The sequence below is a fragment of the Pseudoliparis swirei genome, chromosome 19 (genome assembly GCF_029220125.1).
Source record: "Pseudoliparis swirei isolate HS2019 ecotype Mariana Trench chromosome 19, NWPU_hadal_v1, whole genome shotgun sequence".
Taxonomy (NCBI): Eukaryota; Metazoa; Chordata; class Actinopteri; order Perciformes; family Liparidae; genus Pseudoliparis; species Pseudoliparis swirei.
The window spans coordinates 12,280,006-12,304,690 of record NC_079406.1 but is presented as its reverse complement, the minus strand read 5'-3'; the positions used below and the strand labels follow the sequence as shown (position 1 = coordinate 12,304,690).

The following is a 24,685-nucleotide window of genomic DNA, read 5'->3' as shown; positions in this document are numbered from 1 at the left end:
TTAGTTTCTAAGAACCGCTTCCCTGTTGTAAGAGCAGAATACAGTAGTGAGAGGAGAATACAGAAACCTCCCTCTTCCCCACATTCAGAACCAATCTGCAGTATACGGCAAAGCCCAGACTGTTACTGTCCTCCCTGTCCTCTCAGAGCCTTCTTCAAAAGTATACAGAACGATGGACGTTGCGAAATTATGTAAAAAGAATAGATGTGATGCAGCTGTTCTCCTGCTTTCCATATTCTTTCTCTCGATATTCTGCAGAATGTTACAAACAAACAAGAAACATTATCTGACAGGAACATGAGAAGCATGATGAGCAGATTTGCACTCCTCAGTGTTGCGTAACACATCTCGTTCTCCACCGTCTCCTTCTCCCTCTCTTTTTGCACTGTATCCCTCTCTTTCTTTCTTGGACATGGAGCTTTGTGTTCTATAAGTGGCTCACTTATAAGCGGGAAAGTGAATAGTCTCTTTTTCATGTGCTTAGTGTACAAAGTATGCTCAGGTTTCTTTTTCCTTTGGAGACCTCCATGGGGAGATTATCGTGAGGCCCTGAGCAGTACCAAGACAGATGTAACTGTAGCAAGATGATTTAATTGACTGATGTACCTTGCACTCTCCATGGTGTCCTTGGCCAAGTCGATGTACCAGTAGACTAGGTTGAAGAGGGCGAAGGCCAGAGGAAAGAGGATACGGGCATACTTGTCGATTGGGCTAGTGCCAGCCAGCTGTGGGATTTGAGGAAAAGCTGAGCCCTGCTGGAGGAATATCGGCACCGTCTGAGCATCTTCTGGCTCAGTGTGACACGTTGAGTGGTTTCTCCTCTTCAAGCCTTCCTGAGGGCTGCAGTCCGACTGCCGGGAGTGAGGTGAGGGTGATTTGGAGGAAAAACAGGAAGAGATGAGATGGAGTTAGTATGCATTTACTTCTCAGTTTGAGGAAAGCGGTTGGTCGTGAAAAGAAAAACTAACTAGGAATTTCTAGCCAGTAAGTACATGTATGGCGATTTTAACATGCTGGAGTTGTGTATATGAGGCTGGAAGTTATGTTGGTTCCCACGGGAGCTTTCTCTCAATGGCATGCCAACATTTCTTTAGAACGCAGCAGGTAGTTTGCTGGATGTCCATAGGATAGTTAAGAGATTATGCAGGGAGGAGTGCTGGAGTTGGTCTCTGTTCTCACACTGAGGCTATTTTTAAAACATCTAACCATGAGCCCTAGCCCTGCACGTGAGACAGATCCCAGGAGGACGCTGTGGTGGCATACTGTATGAGCATAAAGCATATAGCTCTAGATGAGAGCACTACAACAGCACGTTTTACTATTTGTGGTGTGCCCTGAATTAAAAGAATGAAACAGGCATGGTGGAAATGCATAGAAAAGACTGATCTATAGCATGATTTCCTATCTCTGCGTTTCTATGAGTCGTGGCTCCCTGTTCACAATGACCACCAAACTCACTGAGCAAAATGTATCGCTACTCGCCATTATTAGCTATGTAAATGAGTTTGAGATGTCTCGTGATAGGATTCTTAAAAGTATATCATGAGATAATGTTGATGAATAGGTAGTTGTCATATCATACTAAGATTGAGAACACAAACTGCTGTAATTAAATCAGTTATCATGGTCGGCAATCAGGTTCTAACACATATATGGATGGTACGCACAAGAGATCAATTTCTGACATACATTTTTTTCCATTCTGAGGAGATAAATTGATTCAACATTTTAGAAATGTGGTTATTGACTTTTTGCTGAGGATAATATATATGATAAGCTTGATAAACATGGCGTTAGAGTCAACAGCCAGGGAACTTCATTTAGCATTAAGACTGAAAATATATTTAGTATCTTATTTTTATGTATTTGTTTTACTTAATATGACAGGTTCACTTGACAAACACGGCGGCTCCCAAACGTCTCGTTTACGTACGTTAGCAGTACATCTTGAACCCGACCGCCCCCGGTAACGTTACGCAACAAACACCTGATAAGGTCATGTTAAACATGGAATGTCAGGAACTTATTCATCCTGCATACCCTTACAACGAGCGGAGGCTTGGCTAAACATTACTGTTTCTATCCAAACAGAACACAAAGCCAACACCAAGGAAATAAATGAGCACAAAGCTAAATGTGCACGTGCACACAGGGACAGGGTGCGTTTAGCATTTAGTCCCGCCCACACCAGAGGGGAAGATAATTCCTCTCTTTCCATTGGCTTTGTATTGTGTGGAGCTGCCTCCTTTTCACCTTTGTCTGAGCAAATAACAGGAAAATGCCGAAAAGATGCTCCAGTTGCTTTCATACATCCATGATGGAATGCACTACTAACAAGTGAAAGAACCCAGAACGACGTTTTTATAAGCAGGAAGAATAGGTCTGGATCGTGGTCCATGCCTTCTTTAAACTATTCATACATTAAGTCATATTCATTGAATGTGTTGTTACTCTGTAATGCTTCCTTCTACATGACATATATTGCTTCTGTCCATCTGGGGAGAGGGATCCTCCTCTGTTGCTCTCCTGAAGGTTTCTTCCATTTTTTCCCCGTGAAAGGGTTTTTTCTATTTCTTGGAAGTTTTTCCTGATCCGATGTGAGGTCCTGGGACAGGGATGTCGTGTGTGTACACAATGTAAAGCCCTCTGAGGCAAATTCATAATTTGTGATATTGGGCTATATCAAATAACTGAATTGAATTGAATTAAAAGAACAGGTCAACCGTGGGCTCCTCGGTTTACCGATGTGTGCATTAAGCATTTTGTCTAAATGTTAGGTTTAGGCTAACTATATTCAGTGAAATGTGGATGAATCAGAACATTTTACAGTATTGTTTTTTGCAGGAGCCTGAGATAATTATATTAGGTTGCTAACACATAGCTGACAGTAGCTTTCTAACAGCTTGCTAACTTGTCCCATGATCATTTTAGTTCACAACTGCACCGCTACTGCCAAATAAATCCTTTGACAAGTTGAAAAACAAAAGCTTTAGTGACAGACAATTTGTCAGCATTTCAGCCATTTTGCCATTTGCTGCAATTTCGACTGTGGAACTCCAAACTTTGACTGAAACTGTTTTAGTTGTGAATATTTAATTTGATAAACTACTACTAAAGATTTAAGACCATGTTTTTAGGGGCTTTAAAATCCTAATAACACCTTTGTATACAATTGTACATTGTTTTATATGAATTAAACCACCAAAGAGAAATTATTTTGTAAATGCAAACTTAATCAATAAAACTCTTTCACTTGTAATTCTGGTTCTACAAACGTTTATATAAAATTGGCACAGAAAGGTGCTGGGCCATCTGTTGCACTCAATTTAGTGATCACGTTTAAATGATGACAGTAATATAAAGATATGCAGATTCTCACCACAGCGTTGTCATCATCATTGCCGGTAGCCAACACCTCAAGCTTGTCTTGTCGAGCTTTCTGCTTCTTCAGGCGGTTGGCCTGGAGAGTGGCAAAATAGTTGACTGCGGCAAACTCGACAAGAGCCGACGCCACAAAGGCAAAACACACGGCAATGAACCAGTCCATGGCGGTGGCATAGGCTACTTTGGGCAGTGACTCACGGGCACTGATGCTCAAGGTGGTCATGGTCAGCACTGTGGTGATGCCTGGAGGAAGACAAGCATTTATGAAACGCATATGGAGAAGGATAACAAATATAAACAGGACTAGTAGACAGTCAGTGGTGGGAAGAGGGGCGTACCGGCAACTGTGCGTGCAGGAACAGACTCTTTGTTGATCCAAAAAGAGACTTGTGACAGCACCATAACCATAATAAGAGGGATGTAAGTCTGTATAAGGTAGTAGCCCAGCTTCCTCTTGAGGAAGAAATGGACCACCATCACAGAGTAGTAACCTGCAAGATCAACAGCATGTGTGAAGCGAGCAACCCAGAGGGACCGAGCAGGGTAGCACAGAGCAGATGCCCTTGCCTGCCCTTGAAACAGAATAGCTGCTGAGAGAAACATATAGATTAATTGGTGCTGTTAAGGCTGGAATAGCCTGCTAACTGTAAGACAGCACTCGAGAGACAAGAGGAAGGAAGAGAGGAAGGACCAAAAAGGAAGAGGGAGCACGGCAGACATTTATTTAGAAATGGGATAAAGTCAAGAGGAAGGAGCGTATAAGGATGGGGGCAGGAGAAGAGCATGCAGTGTCACTATGCGTAACTGCCCTACTCTATCTGAACACATGCATGCATTCACAGACCAACAACACACTGCACACACACGCACATACACAGAGATTTTCCTCTCTCTTTCTCTCTCTCTCTCTCTTGTTTTCTAAATGGGTATCATTGCTACATCTTTTCAGCCTGCCTCATCCTTTTCCTCTCTATTCCAGGAATCTGCTGGGTTCACAGCAGGGGTGCACTTCTCCTACTTCTGGTGAGTAAAAGGGAAAATGTACACACACACATACACGCATATGCACACACGCATGCACACACACACACACATTACTCCATCCTTCCTCCTCTCTCTCTGTCAGAGCATTCGTTTGGATTTCAATCCATAGCTGTTTTAAAGGCACAGTACACATTAGGCCTGACCACTTAAGCATCTTACAATAGATGACTGCTAAAGGAAGTCTTTGCTTTTATATCGGCTCTACGGCGAGTAATGGACACGTCTGCGGAGTTTGAAGAAAGTCACCTTACCGCTCTCAGATTCATCAGCTCATTAAATTAAAAAAAGCTTCTAAGCAATAGTATATAATAATATATAAGAGCAATGTGATAGCTGACACTGAGCGTTACCTGTGTTTGATTTGAATATCTCACTAGACAAAGTCTGTCCCACCAGGTCATACTGCAGAAGACTCATGGACTCAGCGGGACAATCGACGGATGCTACTAGTCCTTTCCTCCAAGTGAAAAGGATTTCACTGCTTGTGTAGGCGTCTAAAAAAAATGCACCGGCAATTAGAAATAAATACTAAGTCAAAGGTTTGACACATTTATGAATCTGGAGATTATTATCCCCTCTGTGTATAATAATAATAATAATAATACATTCATTTTATAAGGCGCCTTTCAAGGCACTCAAGGTTGCCGTACAACATATTTAAAAATGGACACAATTAAAAAGCAGAACAGTTAAAAAGCAGAACAGTCTGCAGCAGAGCAACCAAGAGGGGAACAGGTCAGGCATAGGCCTGCCTGAAAAGGTGAGTTTTGAGGTGAGTATGCATGTATGAACACATCTGTTACACTTACAACTTCCAAACCTGAGAGGACAGGCGTGGCCGTCCATTGGGAAGTCCATGAGTCTCATTGGACATTCTGAAATGATTGTCAACAGCGAGAGAACACGCAGACAGACACAAGTTATCTTTTCTCCTATAAACCTTGTGTCCACAAACAAAAGGGGTTCAATGTAGGATCACCTCATGGTGTAGAGGACAGTCCCGTTCTGCATGATGCGGAAGAGTTTGTTTGGTGTGGTCATGTTATGAGAGATGGACTTCTTGGAGTTTCGGAAAAAATAATCTGGCGTCCAGATCTTGTCCACCATGCGGTTGTTCAGCCGCAGGATTTCGGAGGGGCCTTCAAACTTTAGCCGCTCGTCAACCCACATCTGACGGAAGAACATGTCCATGGTGTACTCCTGATGCATGAATATAACATGTTAGTAAGATGTCAGACAGAAAAAACTTGAAATTCAAGCTCTAAATTATAATCTTTGTCCCTGACATTTATCAGTATGCATAATACTGGGGAGACATTTCAACTTACAGTGGAAGGTGCAGAGAGATGATGAAGCAATGATAGATGCCACTCATGCCAGATAATCATGAATCAATCCGTTCAGCCATTCCCTCTGTCTGACGTGTTGTCATATTGATTTAGAGACCATCAATAATGGAGTTATAGGGCTAGTCAAACAGATTAAAGCTCATTAGATGGTCGTATGGCAGATTGCCCATAAGGCAGAAATTCAGTGGCCACTGAAGAGCTGTTATCTCCCTGAGTCAGCACATATACATCTCCTTACAACAGTAGTATTTTACCATCTCAACATCTGATACTGGTCCAAAGCTGGTGACAAAGATGTCTGTTTTCACCTCTGTAATACCACCTACAAAAAATAATAAATAACTGTACAATACACAAAATAACACAAGATGCACACAAGTAGTCTATCACAATCTTCTCAATTTAGCAATGAATATCTACGTCTTTAGAAACAAGGCTTTAGGATTTAAAGTCTGAATTATCTCCGGATCCAGGTCGCAATCTGTTGTCATAACCATCCAAAAATCGATCCAAAATGAGAGTTATGTTGTCCGAGTGAATTTTCTCACTTCCACGTACACTACCAAGACTGCAGAGGAAAAAAAGGTTACACTTGCATGCTCATTGTACTCCCATGATCAAGCAGAGAGGGAAGACTTACATTATACAGCAGACAAAAGTAACACGCGTAAATATCAGAATAGCCATCCTGGGCAGCATTTGTCACCAAATATGCAGTCAACTCTCGGAGCAACTCATACTTAATAAAATAGCATGTGAGGGTGAGTAAAAAACAGAGCTAGAGTCCTTATTGGTGTTGCTAAAGTGACTGGTTGGTATGCAGAAGGACACTGGAGGCACTAAATCAAGAGCGGTAATCTAATTAACAGATTAGTAAATCCACTCCATTTTTTGACAAACTGGGGATTCTCTGAGTTTCATTTAAAGGTATCCAAATTAAATTAATTAGTAAAAAAATCAAGAAAGAATTAAGTAAATGCAACTCCTTAAATGAAAATATAGCACTAAAATAAGTCTGCCATGTATCTCACAAGACCAGTTTGAATTGCTGTTGTTCTTTTTATCTAACAGCAGATGGCGCTGCAGCCACAATGTTGTTCACAACCGGAACTGAAGTCCTCACAGAGAGAAGAAGAAGAAGAAGAAGAAGAAGAAGAAGTGTCGGGCAACAGTCTGTATGGGCACAGGCGAACTATCTAACACTGAAACCACTTGACTTGAGATGTCGACAACAACATTTCTATAAAGCAAAGTAAAGAGTGGTGAAGATCAAGCGGAGCAAACTGAGAGCATCACTTCTGCCGCAGCATGTCGGTGCACTTCGAGGAGCGGAGCGGCGTCGTCCCCTGCGAGACACCCTGGGGCTCCTGGTACCAGACCATGGAGGAGGTCTTCATCGAAGTCGATGTGCCTCACGGGACGTCTGGTAAGGAGGTCAAGTGTCATTTGGGATCCAGAGACATCGAATTGCAAGTCAAAGGGAAGGAAATGTTCAAGGTAACGTTCAACTTCCAATCAGCATACTTTCAACTGAGAGAAGGGATATGCGTGTTCAGGTTTTGAGCTCTCTAAAATGATATACTGCATGTGTGAGTACCACACTTATTATAGATTTGAGTTTGTAATGACACAGCTCTCTGAGGGAAAGGAAACCATCCCATTTATAAGTGACACAAAAACAAATGAGGCAGATTACAAAAGACAGGGCGCTGCTGAAATTGCATCACATCACATAAAGAAGACTCATACACAAGAATGTTTACAAATACAGACTGACTGCTGAGTCACTGAAGGGAAGGACACAGTTCCACTGCAATTACAATTGGAGGGTCAGTAAAAGTATACAGTCAATATGTTATATCAACAACAAAATCATAGAAACATAAATTGCAAATATGATGTTGTAGAATCACTGGCCCAGTTGCTAATTTTAACACACAACAGAAGTCTGCAGCCCCTTAGTGGTGGTAACAGGGTCAGTGAGTCAAGCCGAGAGGCACAGCAGTGAGCTGTTTACACTGAATTTCAGCCGCCTCGACTCACAAGTGGGCTGAGTGTATATATATTTGTTTTCCCCAGAATCTATCAGGAAGTGGGATAGACATCAGAGACCCTACATCCACTGGGCATCCATTAAACCAGGACTCAGACTGTTTACTTAAGTAGCAATACCACCGTTTTAAATGCATTCAAAATGTTACTTAAGTAAAGTATTATTAGAATATTCTGCATATTATTATTATTAGATTACAGTACACCACTTACATGCTGCAGCTGATAACGTTGGGGGTCATTTTATCTGCTCAACATACTTGTGATCAATATAACCCTCCCGGTGATCAATACTTATCAAACCATTTTTTCTATTTTTGTTGTTAATATTTGTTGATCATACAAGATTCTATTTATTTATCTGTCTACTTGACCAGATTAACAATGTGGAGACAACACCCTATTACTTTAAAACCACATCATCCTTCATGGAGGACAACAAGAGGAAAGTAGAGCTCAAAGTTCAACTCAACTCATGTTGGTACATCATGTTTTGTGACTAGTACTTAAATCACACACTCGTGAAAGGTTTGACTGCAAACACACCTATTAACTTCACAAAATCTTCTTTTACATTTATTTCAGGGAAAGTTGTTTGACACAACCATGTCTGACGAGGCTACATGGACTCTTGGTAGGTTGCCTCTCAGTAACACACATGAACTTCCACTTTAGTGGACACAAGTCACCCTTATCGCTCTCCTTTTTCTGCTTAGAGGACAAGTGTCTCATCCGGATCATTCTCATGAAGACTAACAGAGAGGCCGGAAACTGCTGGTCGTCCCTGCTGGAGGGGGAGTACTGTGCGAATGCATGGGTCCAGGACCAGATGCAGAGGAAGCTCACACTGGAGAGGTTCCAGCGGGAGGTTAGTTTCATGAATGCCAGCTGAAGGGTCATGGAGTATGTTGCCAAGACTGTATTACAAGTTATCAGATGCACACCTGTCTCTCTCTACACAAGGCCACAGGAGGGTAATGTATTTAGCTTCCTCAAATAAAGGGTTATTAATAGTAACTAATGGCTTTATTTGTTTATAAATGATTCACTAACGCCTTATAATCAGCTTTTGTTTTCAGGTTGTGCAAATATCTTAGACTTCTCTGTTTGGTAATAAAGTTATAAATACACCATTTATATCTGCTCATGGACTTCTCACATTTTAAAACTTTTACTGTATAATAAGATGATATTAAATAGATTTTTCTTCTTTAGAAAGTGTTTAAACATTCTAACCAGTCAGAGGAAGTTGTCACAACCAAAACGTTTTTCTTATTTTTGACTTAACTATTCTGTTAAGCATCAGAAAAGGAACTGTTGACAATTAATAAAGCCATAATTTACATTTAATGAATGCCTGATAGTGGTACCGCAAAGTAGAAGCTGAATTGTATCACTTTGCTGCAAAAGTAAAAAAATTAGTAGACAAAGGAAAGCAGGAGGTGTTTTTGTCCATTTACACTTGACCAGTGTTTTCTAGGGGTCAGGAAAGTCCAATATGAATTCATTGTGAGAGCATCACATATCAAATTGTGTGGATTTGTCAAGTGAATGAAAATGTTTGCTACCATTGAGGTAACATGGCTCCTGTTATGAAACGAGTGCACTTCTCTTTGCTAGAATCCTGGATTTGACTTCAGCGGTGCGGAGATATCTGGGAATTTTGCTGGTGGTGGTCCGGACTTTTCCAGTTTACAGAAGTGATCAGTGTCATCTGTTTAATGATCACTCCTGAGGACATCCATTGGATGAAGAACAGAAGATTGATCAGCGCGCCAACGATGAACAGTCAAAAAGGTTTTGCCTGAGGAACTCAAATACTGAGCAGCCACGAGACTCAACTGTTTGACAAAGATAAATTTTTCACAGCAGCTCTTTCATCTGGCTTGTTGGAGCCCGATTTGTCAAGTTTATTTTGCAAGGCTTATTATACAGGCGGAGCAGCAGTTGATGGAAACGGTTGTATTTGATTGTAAAAAGCATGTGTGATGCGTTATTAAATAATGAGAAGAATGCACAAGCAATAGCTTTTCAATAAAGTTGTATTGAAAGGTACAAGTACATAGGTTAACGAGATGGTGTATTCAATTTGCCATTTTGAATTTGGGAACACATTTTTTTTTTTGTCACTAAAAGAAACTTCTGCAAGACAGGGAAACTGACAAAGAAAATGCAAATTGCATTCCACATTTCCACTGCAACAAGCGTATTTCTTATCTTTTTGCTGTATAATTGACAATCAAACTCAATTAATGTGTCGGTACGTCAGTGTAAACAAATTAAGAATTGGTGAAAACAACTCATCTGTAACCACTGGCATTTCAGCTCATACTGTATGGTCAGCCATAAATGGCAGGATCCTCAATAGCCTCGCTTCACTGGAGAAAGCCAGAGCTCCCTTGCCGTATCAAAATAAAAACAAAAAATCACCTTGGGTAGGAGTGTGCAATCAGGACAGTTTGGCAACCTAGGGTGAGAGTTAAGGATTTTGGGCCCGATTTCTTGGTTTCTTTTTTGCTATTCACAAAATCCTTCTCCCTCCTCTTCCACATAGTGGACTGAGGACCTAGGTGGTTATATACTTATTGGCTTAAAACCATCAACCCATACCAGGAAATACCAAGCACCATGGTACGGATTTTATCAAGATCATACTGTACACTTGTGCAAGCCAGGAAACTAAAACTTAGCAGGATGACGGTAGATAAACCTTTCTGACGAAGCATTACTCCTCGTCATTGGGGCAGATAAAAGACAAAGTAAATCAGTCAGATATATTTGTTGATTTTCCTTAAAGATATCCACCATTATGATGAAGATCTGTAAGGAAAATAACTGGAGCTGTACGTGGGTAACCACACTGCAAGAATATTACCCAAAAGTTGCATCCAATTAGATGGGAAAGACAATTCTGGGACTGTTGACATTTTTCCCTGCATGGAAGGTCACCCGTTTGTACCCCCAGGATTAACAAGCCGACTCTGGTATGGTGGGAAGATGAGTGATCTTGTAGTAGCTGTGCTTCAGCTGACGCGCAGTTCTTCCCGAAATAGTCCAGCGAAGCCTCTGGGTGTTGGGCCTGGAGCACCTGGTGGTGGCATATTCAGCCAGGCATTTTCCAACCAACGCCCGCACACGAACCAGGTCCCCGTCTCTGATCTGCACAGATGAAATAAGGTGGTGGTGGAAGGGAGAGATTCATTGTTAATAGTGTTGTAATTTTCCACTAATCCTAACACTAAGCAATCTGGGTTTGAACCCAACAAAGCTACAGAAACAAAATAGGAACAGTTGGTACTTACATTCAGCTGCTGCTGCAGACCTTTCAGGGCCTCTGCTATGTTGTCAGTGTACTCGGGGTCGTGCTGTTCCTGGGCCTCATAACACAGGAGAGCCATAGCGAGAAGAGATGGCTGCAGAGAAACAGATTATAGGTTCCTCATTGCAAATACAACCTTTAACATGGCTAATGTATTTTCTGGCAGAGAAGTTGGACTTTTTTATACTACCACTACAAACATGAAAACCTTTTTGACTTCAAGTCAAATGATTTACAAAGAGAAACTTAGACACGATCTGATACAATATAATTCAAACTGTAAATAAACCAGCATTAAAATGTTGACAGGTTATTTTTGACCTACCTTTAACTTGGAGAAGACAAAAGAGCAGTGACAGGCTTTCAGTTGAGCCTCCAGTCTTTCAAGGCTCAGTATATTCCTGCTGTGAAAACAGGAAATGATTTTAGTATCAAGATGGCACCTCGTCAGGGGCAGAGCTCAATCAATCAATCTGGCCACAACAATTTATTAACAGAGAAAAACAACAATATGTACTTTTCAAGACCAAGCTTTTCACACAATTGATTTATTTAGTCATGAAACATCCATGTAATTATTACACAATAGATATCACAAGTAATATTAATGATAATGTTTAACAGATTTTTATATTTGTTTTCGAACCCTGTCCTTTTTCACGTGTCTATAAATCTACATGACTTCACATAGGACAGTGTATGTTGGCTTAAAAATGTTTGCCTATTATTCTCTTTAAAGCCAAATATGAGACGACACATTTTAGTAGAGTAAATATAATCGTGTCGAGTCATGGTTCAGCCCTGCAGGTTGATGTGACCATCTGTCCTTACCTCTCAGCGTCGAGCTGCTTCTGAACGTGGCTGTGAAAAAGGCGCAGAAAGCGGAGGGCTGTGGGGGCCTTCACCTTCCAGTAGAGCTTCTCCATGATGATCTTCTCCATCCTCATCATGTCAGACACTATGAAGCGATTCTGACTGATGCGGATCAATTCGTTGGCCAGAGGCACATTCTTCTCCTCCTCTGCAGACTTCACGGCAATGTAGAAGCAAGACAGGCCCACGCAGGACAGGTGCTTTGGTTGAATCTGGGGAGGACAAGGAAAGGAATTTAGAATATAAAATGTCCGTTGCAATTTCGTGACAGAAAAATATACGTTTCAGGCAATAATGTTTTTCAAACCTTCATCACAGAGAGAAATCGATCCAACAAGCTGATGGCCAGTGAGAAGGTCTCGGAGCTGAAACCAAAGAACCTGGTCAGAGAGAGCAGGTCCTTCACCTCCAGCTCCCTCAGTCTGGTGGTCATCCTGAGACCATTGTCCTGGGAGCTCTCGATGAGTCTCAAGCCGCTCAGCTTTGGTTGGTATCGGACTTCCAGATCCGTCAGGGCCTTCAGCTGAACTGCAAAGGGCTGTGCTCCAGGTCCGGTCACTGAGTCGATCATCTGTGCAGATAGGAAAAAAGAGCTGAATAACACTGACTAGATCCAACTCAAACACAATATGTTTGACTCCAAGTCACAGGACTGATAATGTGACAAGATTGTGTGTACATCTAGAGAAATATGTGAAACTATAGGTAAGGCTATAACTACATATTAGAGTAGAAACAATTAGTTGAGAATTGCCTATTATCCATTATACATACACACACACACATATATATATATAGTGTGTCTGAATACACATAGAAGCTTTAATAACAGTCTCTGGCAAAATAATAATAGTGTGGATATCATAGGCAAGCAGGTAGACATAAATGGTGTCACTGCTATATCATTATTTAAATAAGTTGCTTATTTGCAATCGTGAACTAAAATCAGAAAGAGAAAGCAGTAATAACATTAAAAGAAAACAATGTATACGATAGCCCAAACAGGAGAGCAAATATATAAAACAATGATATATTAAAAAGGACGCCATTTTTAGTACAGCCGTACTTCAACGAAAGGCAGTTAAACACACTTATGTATAAGATGACTTTTGTTACTAATAGTAGATCTGGATATGTATTGCTCAAGAGTAACAGACATGAGTGTTTCCAAAAAAGTTATCCAGTAACAAGCCATCCCCGAGCAGCTGTCATTGAACTGGACTCAACTGGAATAGGCAAGGGGGCGGGGGAAACCTCAAACCTAGATCACTTTACAAAGCAGGAACATGCCAAACTAAGTGTTTAACGATTTGAAATGGTATATTATCAAGGTTAATAAAACTTTATCATGAAAACCATCCATCTAACAGACATGTTTGATAGTTTGGGCGCATGACTGGACTTCCCATCCAAAAGGACCAGGCCGTGCGCGTCACAGTACAGGACGTTATGTCTCGACATGTCCCCGCAGCAGAAACCAGCGCAGAGCTAACACAGGGCCGATGACAACACACGCTAGTGATATATCTGTTTAAACGGATAACACCGTGGCTTAAACTATAGGACACCGCACAATGGATGTTAGCTACGTCTATTCACCATTGTCTTCGCGACAGTGACGGGAACCTATTGACAAACCACTAGGACGTTAACCGTCTACCGTTAGCTCACGGACAACCGCTAACGCTATCGTCAGTTTGTAATGGTCATAGCGTTAGTTTACGCTCTTCTCAACACAAAGTGACGTCTTTTACAGATGTGTATGGATAGTCACACTTTAAAAACATATACATATGGTGAGTAAACACGATGTAGAAGGAAGGTTGGTTGACTTACCTTGGGTGAAGTTACGTTGCTTTTGATATAAACAAATTAGAGATGGAAAAAAGGCCTCTACGCGGTTTTAATAAGAGAGTAAAAAGATGTTTAAAAGACAAACAAAAGTGTGAGTATGTACTTTCACGAAAGAAAGTTTTAAGCGTTGTTTAATTTCTGCCGATGCACACCCCCTACCCTTGGTGAAAGGCGATGGGGGAAAGGACAGTATTGGTATTAATGCAGAGCTCAAGTCAGGCCCATCATCAGACACGGGGAGCATTCATTGGTCATCGACGAACGACGTTCTTGGTTCTAATCTTTAATTGGATACATTTCCAGGCGTTCACAGTTAAGTCCCGCCTTCACATACTGTTGACCAATTGCAGACAGGTAGGCGGGACTTAACTGTGACAAGCTATTGACTGAAAATTGCGACGTACTTGTCTGATGATGTACAAACTTGCAGGAGGGTAATAAGAGAAAGCATTTTTTGGTGAATACGTTTTGAAATCTGCAGGATTTCTTGAAATGTCATGTATTGTTTTTACCATAAGCCAGGCATTATTACAACATGCTGCCATTATTATTGGTTTGTTTTTTTAAAAAGGGCGCTCACTGGCAGGTTTCTGGAACAGTCTGGAAGGAATTCTGAACCTGCTGAGACTACACTTTGCGGTCCATTTATGTCTTACAGTGCAATTATGGAGAGAAGGAGACACGTTTTTAAAAGTCTTTATTACATCAGGATAAACAAATCTGCAAGTGTTCCCACACAGACTCACCATATAGACCTACTGACAAAGAAATGTAATCCTGAATTTATATACATCCAGGATGAATGAAATACGATATTTTTTACACAACATAAGGGTTGATATGTCTGCATGGTAGGACACCTTTTAAGATTATTAAATACAAGGTAACATGTGTACCATGACTGATTTAAAGTGCTTATAAATGATAATAAAATGTATAATCCGTACAACATGTAACGGCAATATCATGTCACTTCATAATATGTATATGTCACAGTGTAAATTGTCATCAGTCAAAAACTACAAGCATAACATGGCGGATAAATGAAGGTAGCACATTTTGTTTAAAAAATGGAGTTTGGCAATGATGTTTTAAACTTTTAATACTTTTGGGAATGAGGTTAGGAACCATGCAGAGCATGCTACACTGCTTAGAAGCTCAAAGGGAGATTAGTACTCATGGAAGACTTCAGGCTAAATAGCTTCCAGGGATGTTAAGTGCATTTCTATAAAATTGTTATTTCATATTGTAAAAATAATACACTTAATTGCTAATCTGTGATCTTTTGATGTTGTAGAAAGTCTACTAATTCAAATTCCTTCCTGAAGTTAAGGAGCACGCAGATGGAAGACTAAAGAAGCTATGAAAAGGAGAGAAAAAAACATGTGTTATTTATCTGAACAAACAACTCTATTCATTAAAGTCATAAGACAAACCGTGACAATATAGGAAAGATTCAAGTTTAGTGCAAATGGTAATTAGATTTAATGAGCATTTCGCTATGTGTCCTCTTTGTTTCCACTGAGAGAAGGTAAAATCACAACTGAAACTTGAATTAAATGGATAATGCTTATGTAAAAAGACTGATAACCGTTTTGGTACATCATGACAAGTACAGGTGAAATATGAAAAGCGTTGTATTAAAAATGACTAATGTGATGCGAAGTCCCGGAAAACTGAGATCATTTAAGAAGAATGGTTCAGCTGACAAACACATAAACTGATGCTGTGTTTCGTTTTCCATTGACATTATTTATTTGAATATACAAATGGCACATATTTGCTAATTTTCAGACTCACTGGGAATTAATTAAAATTATTTTATTTATAACTTTGCATAGAGTGGAATTAGACAATTAAATTATCTTACTACTGCTTACTATCTCAAAACTACCAACCAGTTTAAAAAACAAGGAACAATAATCATATATACATTAATAGAAATTCAGTGCTTAAAACCCCTTCAGGAAACCATTACATTTGTGAATAATCTCACATGTTAAAACTCACTGTCATCAGTTCAATTCAGTCCTAGAAGTCTCATATTCTATAGCAGGACACATTCATGGCAAGAGCATAAAACAACATTAGCTACATGTTATGAAAACTCCATGGATTGTGTTTCTAGCAGAGTCCGCATGAGAGACAAAATAAGCTAAACTACTTTTTTAATCCATAAATATATGCAGTAGTTTATAGCCATCACATGTTTCAGGCTAGGATATGTGCATGGTCACTGTGAATGGTCCACATATACAGTGTCAGTAAGCAATGTCAGATAGGACACTACTTACTGACACTCACTCTCTCTTCCAATGCGGATCGCAGACACATTCCTGGTTCCCTGGATGTTTGATCCATAAATCAACTGAAAGGGGAAAAGAAATGACAGAATATGGGAAAAAGAACAAATGAAGGATTTGAGAAATGATGAATCAATGAAAAAAAAAAATGAAATGGGTATGCAACAGTACTTTGGTTGGAACTTCTTTTAACATCGACTTCCTTTCCATAGACCAACATTTTCGGCTATGTTAAGAGTTAAGTCCAGGTTTTGACATTTTACATCGAAATTAAATTGTGGAAAGCAATTTCTCCGAATGAAAATCAGGCCATATTCATAGTTTAAATTACAAACTGAATTTGTATTAATAATTTTCAATCTGATCACTCAAATCAAGAATTTAAACTCTCTTTTAGGTCATATCCAACACAACACACACAACACTGACACCATTCTGGAGCACAGCTAACCAACCATGAGTTCACCACCAACAACGGTTGCACAAACAGATCAACTTTTTTCTGTTGCTAATGCTATCTGGTGAGACAGAGAAGAGAACATCAGCTTTCTGTTTTGTTTGCATCCTGCAAACACACCACCCCTTTTTTTAACCACATCAACCAAAGCAGATGAATGAATCAAGCCTATCACTTGCCATTTGAAAAACAAATCATGGTATTCTGAACAAAGCCTTGCCTTCAACGTTTAAATTCCCCAGATGTATTTTCAACACCTGAAAGCTTTTCCTCATCAAATCGAAAGCACCATTTTAAAACTGGGTTATAAAGCATAGCCAGAAGGATCATTAGTAACAGTATTTTAGAGGTATAATAACACCTATTGAAATCACATCTTCTACCTTTTGTGGCATTAAACAGACTTAATGCCTTTGGTACTCTTAATATGTTCACACATGGTAGGATATTAAAGGCGGTACAAACTGCTTATTAACAGGGAAGATCTTTGACAGAACTAGGCTTTTTTTTTAGCGTTAAGCTGTGTATGTAAGTTTGCAGTCTATATAATTGAGCCTGACACATAATGTTTCCACCTACGGAAATTATTACCGCTCCATGTGGGATGTCTAAGTCTCATCAGGGCTGCGCATGGTGTGAGCATCGGTGAGACCAGTCGAATGTAAACAGAAGTGCCCCTGCCTGAGAAACAGTCTGGCAGGTCAGCCTGCAGAGACGTAAGCATCAGGCTGTGTCATGCACGCTGTGAGCCTTTCCGCTCTGTCGGGGCACACAGTGTCAGTCTGAATCTGTCTCTGTATCAGTTTCTGAGCCAACATGGCTTCTGGGAAAATAACAGTATCTCATTAATCACATGGCCCACCTCCTCTCTCTGTCCGATGAATTCTACAAAGACTATCATAGAGAATACATGTCCTTGGCTTTTGAATATAGTATATCTGTGACATTTAAAAAAATAATTCATGAATCGGCAGAAATGTGTTGTTATTTAGTCGTTTTACCACATGCTCTGACTACAATGTTGTACGAAAGGAACCACTTGAGCGTTACTCACTACAAATCAAATACACACAGAAGATTTAACTTACTTCTTCTTGTCCTTGTCCTTCTTGAATGGTTGTTGTGAGCAGCCTAGGAGAGTCTGTCCCATCAGCATCTCAGCTGCAACCTTTTTTCTATTGAAGGCATTCATTTCCTCCTCCAGTTCTCGTCTTTTCTCCTCCAGATTCTTCTTTTCCCCCTGGTGCATCTGCTTGAGCTGCTCAAACCTTTTATGAAGCTAGAGATGATGATGATGGTGATGACGATGGTGATGGTGATGATAGTTATAAACCAAGGCACAATGTGAGGCAGACTCTATATGGTATATTTTGAATGAGTAGTTATTTTATGTCAATCCTCACCTCCTTTTCTTTTTCTTTCAGCTCAGCTTCTGTCTCCTTGACTTTATTGACAAACATCTGTCTCATTTGTTCTTCCTTGAGCTGCAGATCCACAAGGAACTCCTTCCTCTTGGCTTCGTATGTGTCCTGAAGACTGTAGATCAGAGTAAAAGCAATGTTAAGATCAGTCAAATCTCTTATTGGACAGGATTAGTCCAGGAACTGGTTGCTCCAGCCATAACTGGAGCAATAAAACTAGCATGTTAACTATGACCCAGTGGGATTGAGGAGAACAAGAGGTCAACATCTGACCTGACACTTGCTCAAAATGCTGTTCAATATGAATATAAACTGGGAGTTTTTTTAATTACAGGATCACAAAAACACTACTTCAAATTACAAAACATTAGAGAAACAACCTTAAAGTAAATAACCAAATAAGGTATTATGTTGCATGGATAGTCACTCTAAAATACATGAATTATATTAACTCTAAATCCCACTTTTGCAAGTAGGCATATGTAAACAAAACAAAGCCATACCTATATTTACCAAGGAGTGTCGACCGAGTTTAATATATCACTTGGTCAAAAAATTATTTTAATCTGGAGGTTATTTTGCATTTGGTGATGGCTTCCTGTTTAAAGCATTGATTGGTTTCGACTATGCAGCACTACAGATGTTCCCTGGTTAACACATTACTTAAATCTTCACCAGCTATGATATTCCTTAAATTTGAATGTCGCAACCTGATTTAGTAAATAGATAGTAATTAAGCTAACTATTTACAAGGGACTTTCCAAACAAACAGGTTTCTAAATAGCTGGTTCAACCTTATCCTGAACTCCATCTGAGGTAAAACAACTAACATATCTTCTAACAATTCATGAGCACAGGAACTGGAGTTATCGGAGCTTCTCACCTACGTATATTAGGGAGAGGAGAGTGGCTTATCTCTGGATGAATTCATGAAGGCACTTTACCGTTCAGATGAGTCAAAATTACAATCAATTAGTTATACTGATATTTAAATAATTGAACTGGAGTCCAAATTTACACATAAAGCATCACACTTTTTATTAAGCTCCAATTGGTTGAGCAAAAGTGAAACATCATCCTATTCCAAATCATAGAAAACATAGATTTGACTGTGCTGTTCAAGTCATGCAGCGTTTTTTTATATGATAGGAAAACTGTCTTTTTGCAGTCCCACTGAAGCAAATTGTCCAGATGCATTACATCACTGCTACCCCTAAATTCACCTGAACGACTGGCTGTCAGGGTCGGTGTCCTTAAAGCCCATCTCTTCTAGCTTGCAGCGACGGTAGAGCTCATAGTGTCGAGCGTGTGTTTGCTCCCGGAGATCCTCCATGTTCACACGCAGTAGCATTTCCCGTAGCTTGACGAAATCACAATGGTTTTCATTCTCCACTGGGAAAAAAAAAACATGGTCACTTGCTCATAATAATTGAGAATCATGTTTATATCTCAATAGTTCAGCAGCAAGCGTCCGATGTAACACTTGCTCCCGTTTGGCACTTTTCAATGCATTTAAGATCAATTCAGCCAACTCACCCTGTACGGATCCCCAGGGGTACAGCCTTGCTTTCACCATTTTGTTTCCCACTTTAACATCTTCTAAACTCCCAACCACAGCAAAGGGAAGATGAGTCTGTAATGTATAGTAATAAACGTGTTACAATATTGGAGACTTGGAGGCATCAGGATTCAGTGGTGGAGAAAGTAAGAATGCATATTTTATTGAAAAATACACAACGTATTGTATCATGTAGGACTCACATTCATAGAGGTGTTTATCTCTGCAATAGCTTCATCCTCTGTGGGGAACTGATAAATCTGTACTCCATTACTGACCAACTCAGTCATGATCTTGATCTTAAATCTGTCTAGTTCGCTCTTGGAAAGTGTGTCTGCCTTTGCAATAACTGGAATGATGTTTACCTGCATAGGAAATCATAATATGGGTGTCAGACAGAAGAACAAGTGACATTAATTGTTGGAATACACAATGAAAGATTCGGTATTCACCTTGCTGGCGAGTTTCTTCATTGTGACGAGATCAAGAGACTTCAGGGAGTGTCCAGTGGGAGCAATGAAATATAGGCAGGTGTGGATTCTTGTGTCATGGTAGTTAAATAAGGAGCGTTGTATTTTTAGCTCCTCCTCAAGATACCTTCCAAACTGGGTATCAATATACTCAAGAATGGGTTTGTAGCTGCACAGAGAGACAGCACAAGACATAAAACATAGGCAGAATTTGTTTATCCTACATTCATGGACAATAAACTGTACTTTGTTTTCATGTAGTTTGAAGACATGTCAGTATCCTGGCTACAAACTCTGCAACTACGAATGCCCGCTTGTTCTACTCCCTGCTGTTGGATCACTCAAATGTCTATTGAGATTGCATTAGTTCTACCAGTCATTTCCATTTTCTCTTTCTTCCCAACCAATTCCCATGCCAGAAACTGGCCAGATCTCTTTCTCAAGTCCATACTGTGTAAATGTGTTGGCTGCAGAACTAGAGCAAGGGTGGAAATGATGAATAGCTGGTGCTGAACTAACCAAGAAAAATGTCTCAGAATGTTTAAAGATCAGGATTGAAACAACACTAAAAATGCCTTTAAAATGTTTTCTACAACATTTGAACAACATTGTATATTTTTCTTCCATCGTGCAGGACAGTTTCGGTCATTTTTTTCTCTCTCTGGAAAGCATTCAGTCGAACTTAAAATCAAATAAACATCTCCAAGAATCCGTACCTTTCTTCTCTGTTGATCTGGTCGCCAAACCCTACAGTGTGCACAGTGGTCAACTTAAGATTGATATTGCTCTCCTGCAGATCATCGGTTTCTGGGCGCATCTGTACCTCAGTATGAAAGTGGCTGGCTTCCTCATTTTTAAATGTCGTATTGAAAAGAGTGTTCATTAATGTTGATTTGCCGATCCCCGTCTCACCTTTAATGGAGCGAAAAAGACACATGGTGAACAGAGATAAGGGAAAGACTGAGTGAAGCATCATTGCTCTAAATTCCAAAAGACTGCATGTCATAGCAATAACTTTGGATCATGAAGACCTCCTGGGTTCACACATACCTACACACAGGATGTTGAAGTAGAACCCCGGAGCAACGGATTTACGGACCAACTGATCTGGAAGACTGTCAAACCCCACGTGACCTCCAAGCTCCAGGTTTCGCTTTTCTTTTTGCTAGGGCATTCGGAAAAACATGCAGGATATAGAATTAATTAAAATTAATAACATTGCATTTCAGCAATACGTCATCATATTCACAACAATAACAACAATCTATAAAATGACGAGGTTAAAGAGCTCCTTCTTTTAGATCCCATTCCCAAATTCAGCTTTCGAGCTGAAAAGCATTCTTTGCAAATGAGGTCATCTCTCTCTTCCACTTAACACACGGAATAGTCCGACCTATAAAACGATTCTGTCTCAATTCCGAAACCAATTTCCTCCTTTAGTCACACTAATTTGAAAATAAAACAAAAAGCTCTGAGAATTATATGAGTTATGCAGCACAGATGTCATTCTTTACATTGTGTGTCTTGTGTCTGTTTATGAAGCTTTAGATCAGCCTAAGTTCAAAGTGGCAGACAGTAATAGTTTGTGATTATATTCAGAGCGGAAACGTATTTACGATAAATAGTTTCACCATTGTTGTGTCTGTTATAGATTAATAATTGACTATTAAATGTAAAAGAATATCCAAGGGCCCAGAGTTACCTCTTCTGCTTGCTTTTTTTGCTTTACAAATTGTACAAAACCCAGATTTTTAAATGATAAAAACAGGAAAAACAAATATTTTGAGGAACCAAAAAAGTTGCCTTTGCTTTATAAATGACCTAAACGTTTAATTGATTATCAAAATAGTTGCTGGTTATTTTTCTGACAAATAGTTTAACAATTGGCAGCACTACTTTTACTTTTGTTTGAATACCTGATTCAAGCTAATAAAGACCATATTAAACTCACTGCACACATTTCCCAACCATCACATTTTCTATACATCCCATGTTCATCACACACACACACACACACACACACACACACACACACACACACACACACACACACACACACACACACACACACACACACACACACACACACACACACACACACACACACACACACACACACACACACACACACACACACACACACACACACACACACACACACACACAGCTCTTTATGTTTCACTGGGTTGGGAGGACATCCAAGCTGCTGGTTGCCCTGGTACCCATAACTCCCCTTCACTGACAAACACACACACCACCTTAACTTCACAAATACTTTCATCATTTCCAATGCAGCCTGTGAACGGAGAGCCCTTAAACAAGGCGCGTCTTGTAAGCCATGATGGCTTTTTAATAAACACATTTCCACGAATTACACGTTTGGCTAATACATAATTTTGAGGAGCTAGCTGCCACTTTTGGAGGCTGCTACTTATGTTTATAGTCTTAACTTCGTGTCGCACTGCCTGCTGTGTCTCGTTGAACTGCTCGCTGCTGTCACTTCATCCCAAGTGTACACCTGTCATCGTGATGCACCGCTTCGTGGGGTTTTAAGGCTGTACAGTTATATGCCGAAGTGCGCTGTTTCTGCGCATCGTTTCTACCGAATCAGCCGAGGCTGAAACTCCGTGATTATCCCGTGTCACGAGACACAACACGCCTCCCCAACACCGCAGCGGACCTCATCTCATTACTATCACCTCGCTCTCACATGCACCTGAATGCTGTGCCAGTTTAACGTCTCCTCTGTGACGACACCGCACCACGAGTCACTGCAGGCCCGCAGACCGCACATCGGTATACTTACTGCGAAAACGTCTCCATCATTGGCCGCCATCGTCAGAAGTGGCTGCGTGCAGGAATTATCCGCCTTTAGCCACAACTTGCTCTCCACAAGAAACATGGACGGACTCGCACTGCTTTCGATGTGGTCGCTTGAAGGCAACACCCCCTCGGTGTTGGAGGGCGACACTACAGCCGCTGACGCGTTCAGTCTTTATTCAAAGATTGTACTCACTGCACGTTATCTTCTTCTCTCTTCCGCGACAGATTATAGCTTTCGGCAAGGAAACGATATGTTATCACACCAGTGGTCAGCTGGGCTGTGGTGAGAGTCAAATAATAAGCCACCGTGTCCCTAGACGACACATACATGAAAAAGCATTTACAAATTAAAAAATAACATCAGGGTCCAAATACATTCAACAGCTCGGGCATCAGCTGTCATAGCAACGCATAACCTGCGACAAAGCAACTCCAGTTTATCTGTGGTTGAAATGATACATTTCCTTTCAGCTTAAATTAATATATACCGTATTTCCTATACCATACATGTATTTGACAAGTATTCATTTATTTTGAAGATGAATATGCTCATGTACACTGCAGTTTGGACCGCATACAAAAGCAGAAGTGTTAAATACACTGAATATCACAATAATATCAATATATTGTTGGGATCCACTTGCTATATACACATATCATTGCTGTGTTGTTGTTGTTGTTGTTGTTGTTGTTGTTGTTGTTTGCATGATGCTTAATATGAATATAAAGTAACCTGTCACATTAACCATTCTATATTTATTCCAGCATATTTGCAACATTTAACTACTGTTCTATTTTATTATGGTTTCCAGCAACAGTCTGATTTATAGACAATGTCAAGTTGTTCATTGCTCTTTTGTGGGGCTCTATATATTTGATATATTCTCTGGCCCAATTATATTAACATATAGCTACATGCATATTTTCTTGTAGCGATGTGCTTGGTTGTCCTTGTTTTAAGCTGTAGCCTATGTATATTCATGTGTAAGTATATTAAAAGCAAAACCAACAAACTTCCCAAAAAAAGCCCCAAATCACAAATTATAAATGTGATTACACTATTATTTAGGCTAAATGACAACAATGTGACAATGAAGGGGTTATGTGCATTGCAGAAAGTAAATTTGTTTTGTTAAACTACTCGACATATAAACACATAAACAAATATAGCTCTACTCTAATTCTATCACATTAGACTTTTTCACATGGCTATTTTTTAATCACGTACATATATTGTATCTGCTGCCTGCCTGTGATATTGATTCACTTGTCAAGCAGCTACTCGTTTAACAAGGAACCCCAAAAAAACGCGTGTCTGTGTTTTGCGAGGCGCCGGAAGCAGCAGGTTGGTGGAGGACAGCAGAGGGGGCAGCACGGACAGCGCACAGAGGATCAGCCCGGTGTTACGGTTCAACCTGAGTCCCTGTTAACTGGCGACCTTCGGTCGAATGCGTCTGTTGTTGTCGTAGTTACGGCAGATGTTGATAATAGCAGGAGAACACGCAGCTGTCCTGGCGAATGCCGTATTGTTAAATTCTACAATGCAATGAGAAACCTTCTCGTGTCGTGTCTGGTCTGAACATACCGGAGGAGACGATGTAGAAGAGAAAGCGTCCAGCGGGGGTTGGGACCGGGGATTCTTTAGCTAAACGGCCCTAAACAGCTTCCCATTCATTCTCTATGGCGGTGTCTAAAATCGCCGATGTAATATATCTCTGGCCACTCGCAGCTCAGTGGCGCTGTTTTCAGAGTGATGCTCCTCCCCCTCCTCCGTCTCA

The 24,685-nt window shown here is 40.3% G+C and overlaps 4 protein-coding genes across 7 annotated transcripts; 1 reads left to right on the top strand and 3 right to left on the bottom strand.

The window, feature by feature from the left end:
• On the bottom strand, nt 1–6,464 carry gabra6a (gamma-aminobutyric acid type A receptor subunit alpha6a). Its single transcript, XM_056440144.1, has 10 exons — nt 6,418–6,464; nt 6,241–6,345; nt 6,032–6,101; nt 5,408–5,628; nt 5,238–5,320; nt 4,779–4,922; nt 3,723–3,875; nt 3,380–3,627; nt 607–851; nt 1–22 (listed from the first exon to the last, which is right to left on the bottom strand). Exons 1-10 carry the CDS (start codon nt 6,462–6,464, stop codon nt 1–3), a joined length of 1,338 nt encoding a protein of 445 aa, XP_056296119.1.
• Nucleotides 6,465–6,945: 481 nt separating this feature from the next.
• On the top strand, nt 6,946–9,900 carry nudcd2 (NudC domain containing 2). Its single transcript, XM_056438958.1, has 4 exons — nt 6,946–7,274; nt 8,415–8,463; nt 8,546–8,697; nt 9,450–9,900. Exons 1-4 carry the CDS (start codon nt 7,086–7,088, stop codon nt 9,531–9,533), a joined length of 474 nt encoding a protein of 157 aa, XP_056294933.1. The 5' UTR covers nt 6,946–7,085; the 3' UTR covers nt 9,534–9,900.
• Nucleotides 9,854–14,058, bottom strand: ccng1 (cyclin G1). 2 transcript variants are annotated; one of them, XM_056438956.1, is made up of 6 exons: nt 13,858–14,058; nt 12,329–12,592; nt 11,980–12,233; nt 11,474–11,549; nt 11,132–11,242; nt 9,854–10,988 (listed from the first exon to the last, which is right to left on the bottom strand). In XM_056438956.1, exons 2-6 carry the CDS (start codon nt 12,590–12,592, stop codon nt 10,797–10,799), a joined length of 897 nt encoding a protein of 298 aa, XP_056294931.1. In that variant the 5' UTR covers nt 13,858–14,058; the 3' UTR covers nt 9,854–10,796. The 2 variants fall into 2 exon arrangements, with proteins under 2 accessions (XP_056294931.1, XP_056294930.1); XM_056438955.1 differs by having other exon boundaries at nt 11,474–11,552; nt 13,858–14,057.
• A 497-nt stretch (nt 14,059–14,555) lies between these two features.
• On the bottom strand, nt 14,556–23,176 carry LOC130209365 (septin-8-A-like). Of its 3 annotated transcripts, XR_008834590.1 has the most exons (11): nt 22,891–23,176; nt 21,135–21,249; nt 20,801–20,996; nt 20,067–20,253; nt 19,818–19,979; nt 19,593–19,689; nt 19,280–19,448; nt 18,039–18,171; nt 17,724–17,914; nt 16,170–16,243; nt 14,556–15,235 (listed from the first exon to the last, which is right to left on the bottom strand). XR_008834590.1 is itself a non-coding variant. In XM_056438954.1 (10 exons), exons 1-10 carry the CDS (start codon nt 22,984–22,986, stop codon nt 16,240–16,242), a joined length of 1,350 nt encoding a protein of 449 aa, XP_056294929.1. In that variant the 5' UTR covers nt 22,987–23,176; the 3' UTR covers nt 14,556–16,239. The 3 variants fall into 3 exon arrangements, 2 of the variants coding, with proteins under 2 accessions (XP_056294929.1, XP_056294928.1); XM_056438954.1 differs by having other exon boundaries at nt 14,556–16,243; XM_056438953.1 differs by lacking the exon at nt 16,170–16,243 and having other exon boundaries at nt 22,891–23,175.
• Nucleotides 23,177–24,685: the final 1,509 nt, after the last annotated feature.

What these genes read in the sequence shown, in the direction of transcription:
- gabra6a (XM_056440144.1), bottom strand. Translation starts at nt 6,464, where the DNA reads ATGGCTATTCTGATATTTACGCGTGTTACTTTTGTCTGCTGTATAAT. An exon ending in ATGATGATGACAACGCTGTG is followed by an intron (nt 852 to 3,379) that starts GTGAGAATCTGC and finishes CACTCCCGGCAG; the next exon opens with TCGGACTGCAGCCCTCAGGA. An exon ending in GACACCATGGAGAGTGCAAG is followed by an intron (nt 23 to 606) that starts GTACATCAGTCA and finishes CTCTTACAACAG; the next exon opens with GGAAGCGGTTCTTAGAAACT.
- nudcd2 (XM_056438958.1), top strand. Translation starts at nt 7,086, where the DNA reads ATGTCGGTGCACTTCGAGGAGCGGAGCGGCGTCGTCCCCTGCGAGACA. An exon ending in CGAGGCTACATGGACTCTTG is followed by an intron (nt 8,464 to 8,545) that starts GTAGGTTGCCTC and finishes TTTTCTGCTTAG; the next exon opens with AGGACAAGTGTCTCATCCGG. An exon ending in TGGAGAGGTTCCAGCGGGAG is followed by an intron (nt 8,698 to 9,449) that starts GTTAGTTTCATG and finishes TCTCTTTGCTAG; the next exon opens with AATCCTGGATTTGACTTCAG.
- ccng1 (XM_056438955.1), bottom strand. Translation starts at nt 12,592, where the DNA reads ATGATCGACTCAGTGACCGGACCTGGAGCACAGCCCTTTGCAGTTCAG. An exon ending in AAGCAGCTCGACGCTGAGAG is followed by an intron (nt 11,553 to 11,979) that starts GTAAGGACAGAT and finishes CTGTTTTCACAG; the next exon opens with CAGGAATATACTGAGCCTTG. An exon ending in GTCTGCAGCAGCAGCTGAAT is followed by an intron (nt 10,989 to 11,131) that starts GTAAGTACCAAC and finishes TCATCTGTGCAG; the next exon opens with ATCAGAGACGGGGACCTGGT.
- LOC130209365 (XM_056438953.1), bottom strand. Translation starts at nt 22,986, where the DNA reads ATGTTTCTTGTGGAGAGCAAGTTGTGGCTAAAGGCGGATAATTCCTGC. An exon ending in CTTCAACATCCTGTGTGTAG is followed by an intron (nt 20,997 to 21,134) that starts GTATGTGTGAAC and finishes GCTCCATTAAAG; the next exon opens with GTGAGACGGGGATCGGCAAA. An exon ending in AGATAAACACCTCTATGAAT is followed by an intron (nt 19,690 to 19,817) that starts GTGAGTCCTACA and finishes TATACATTACAG; the next exon opens with ACTCATCTTCCCTTTGCTGT.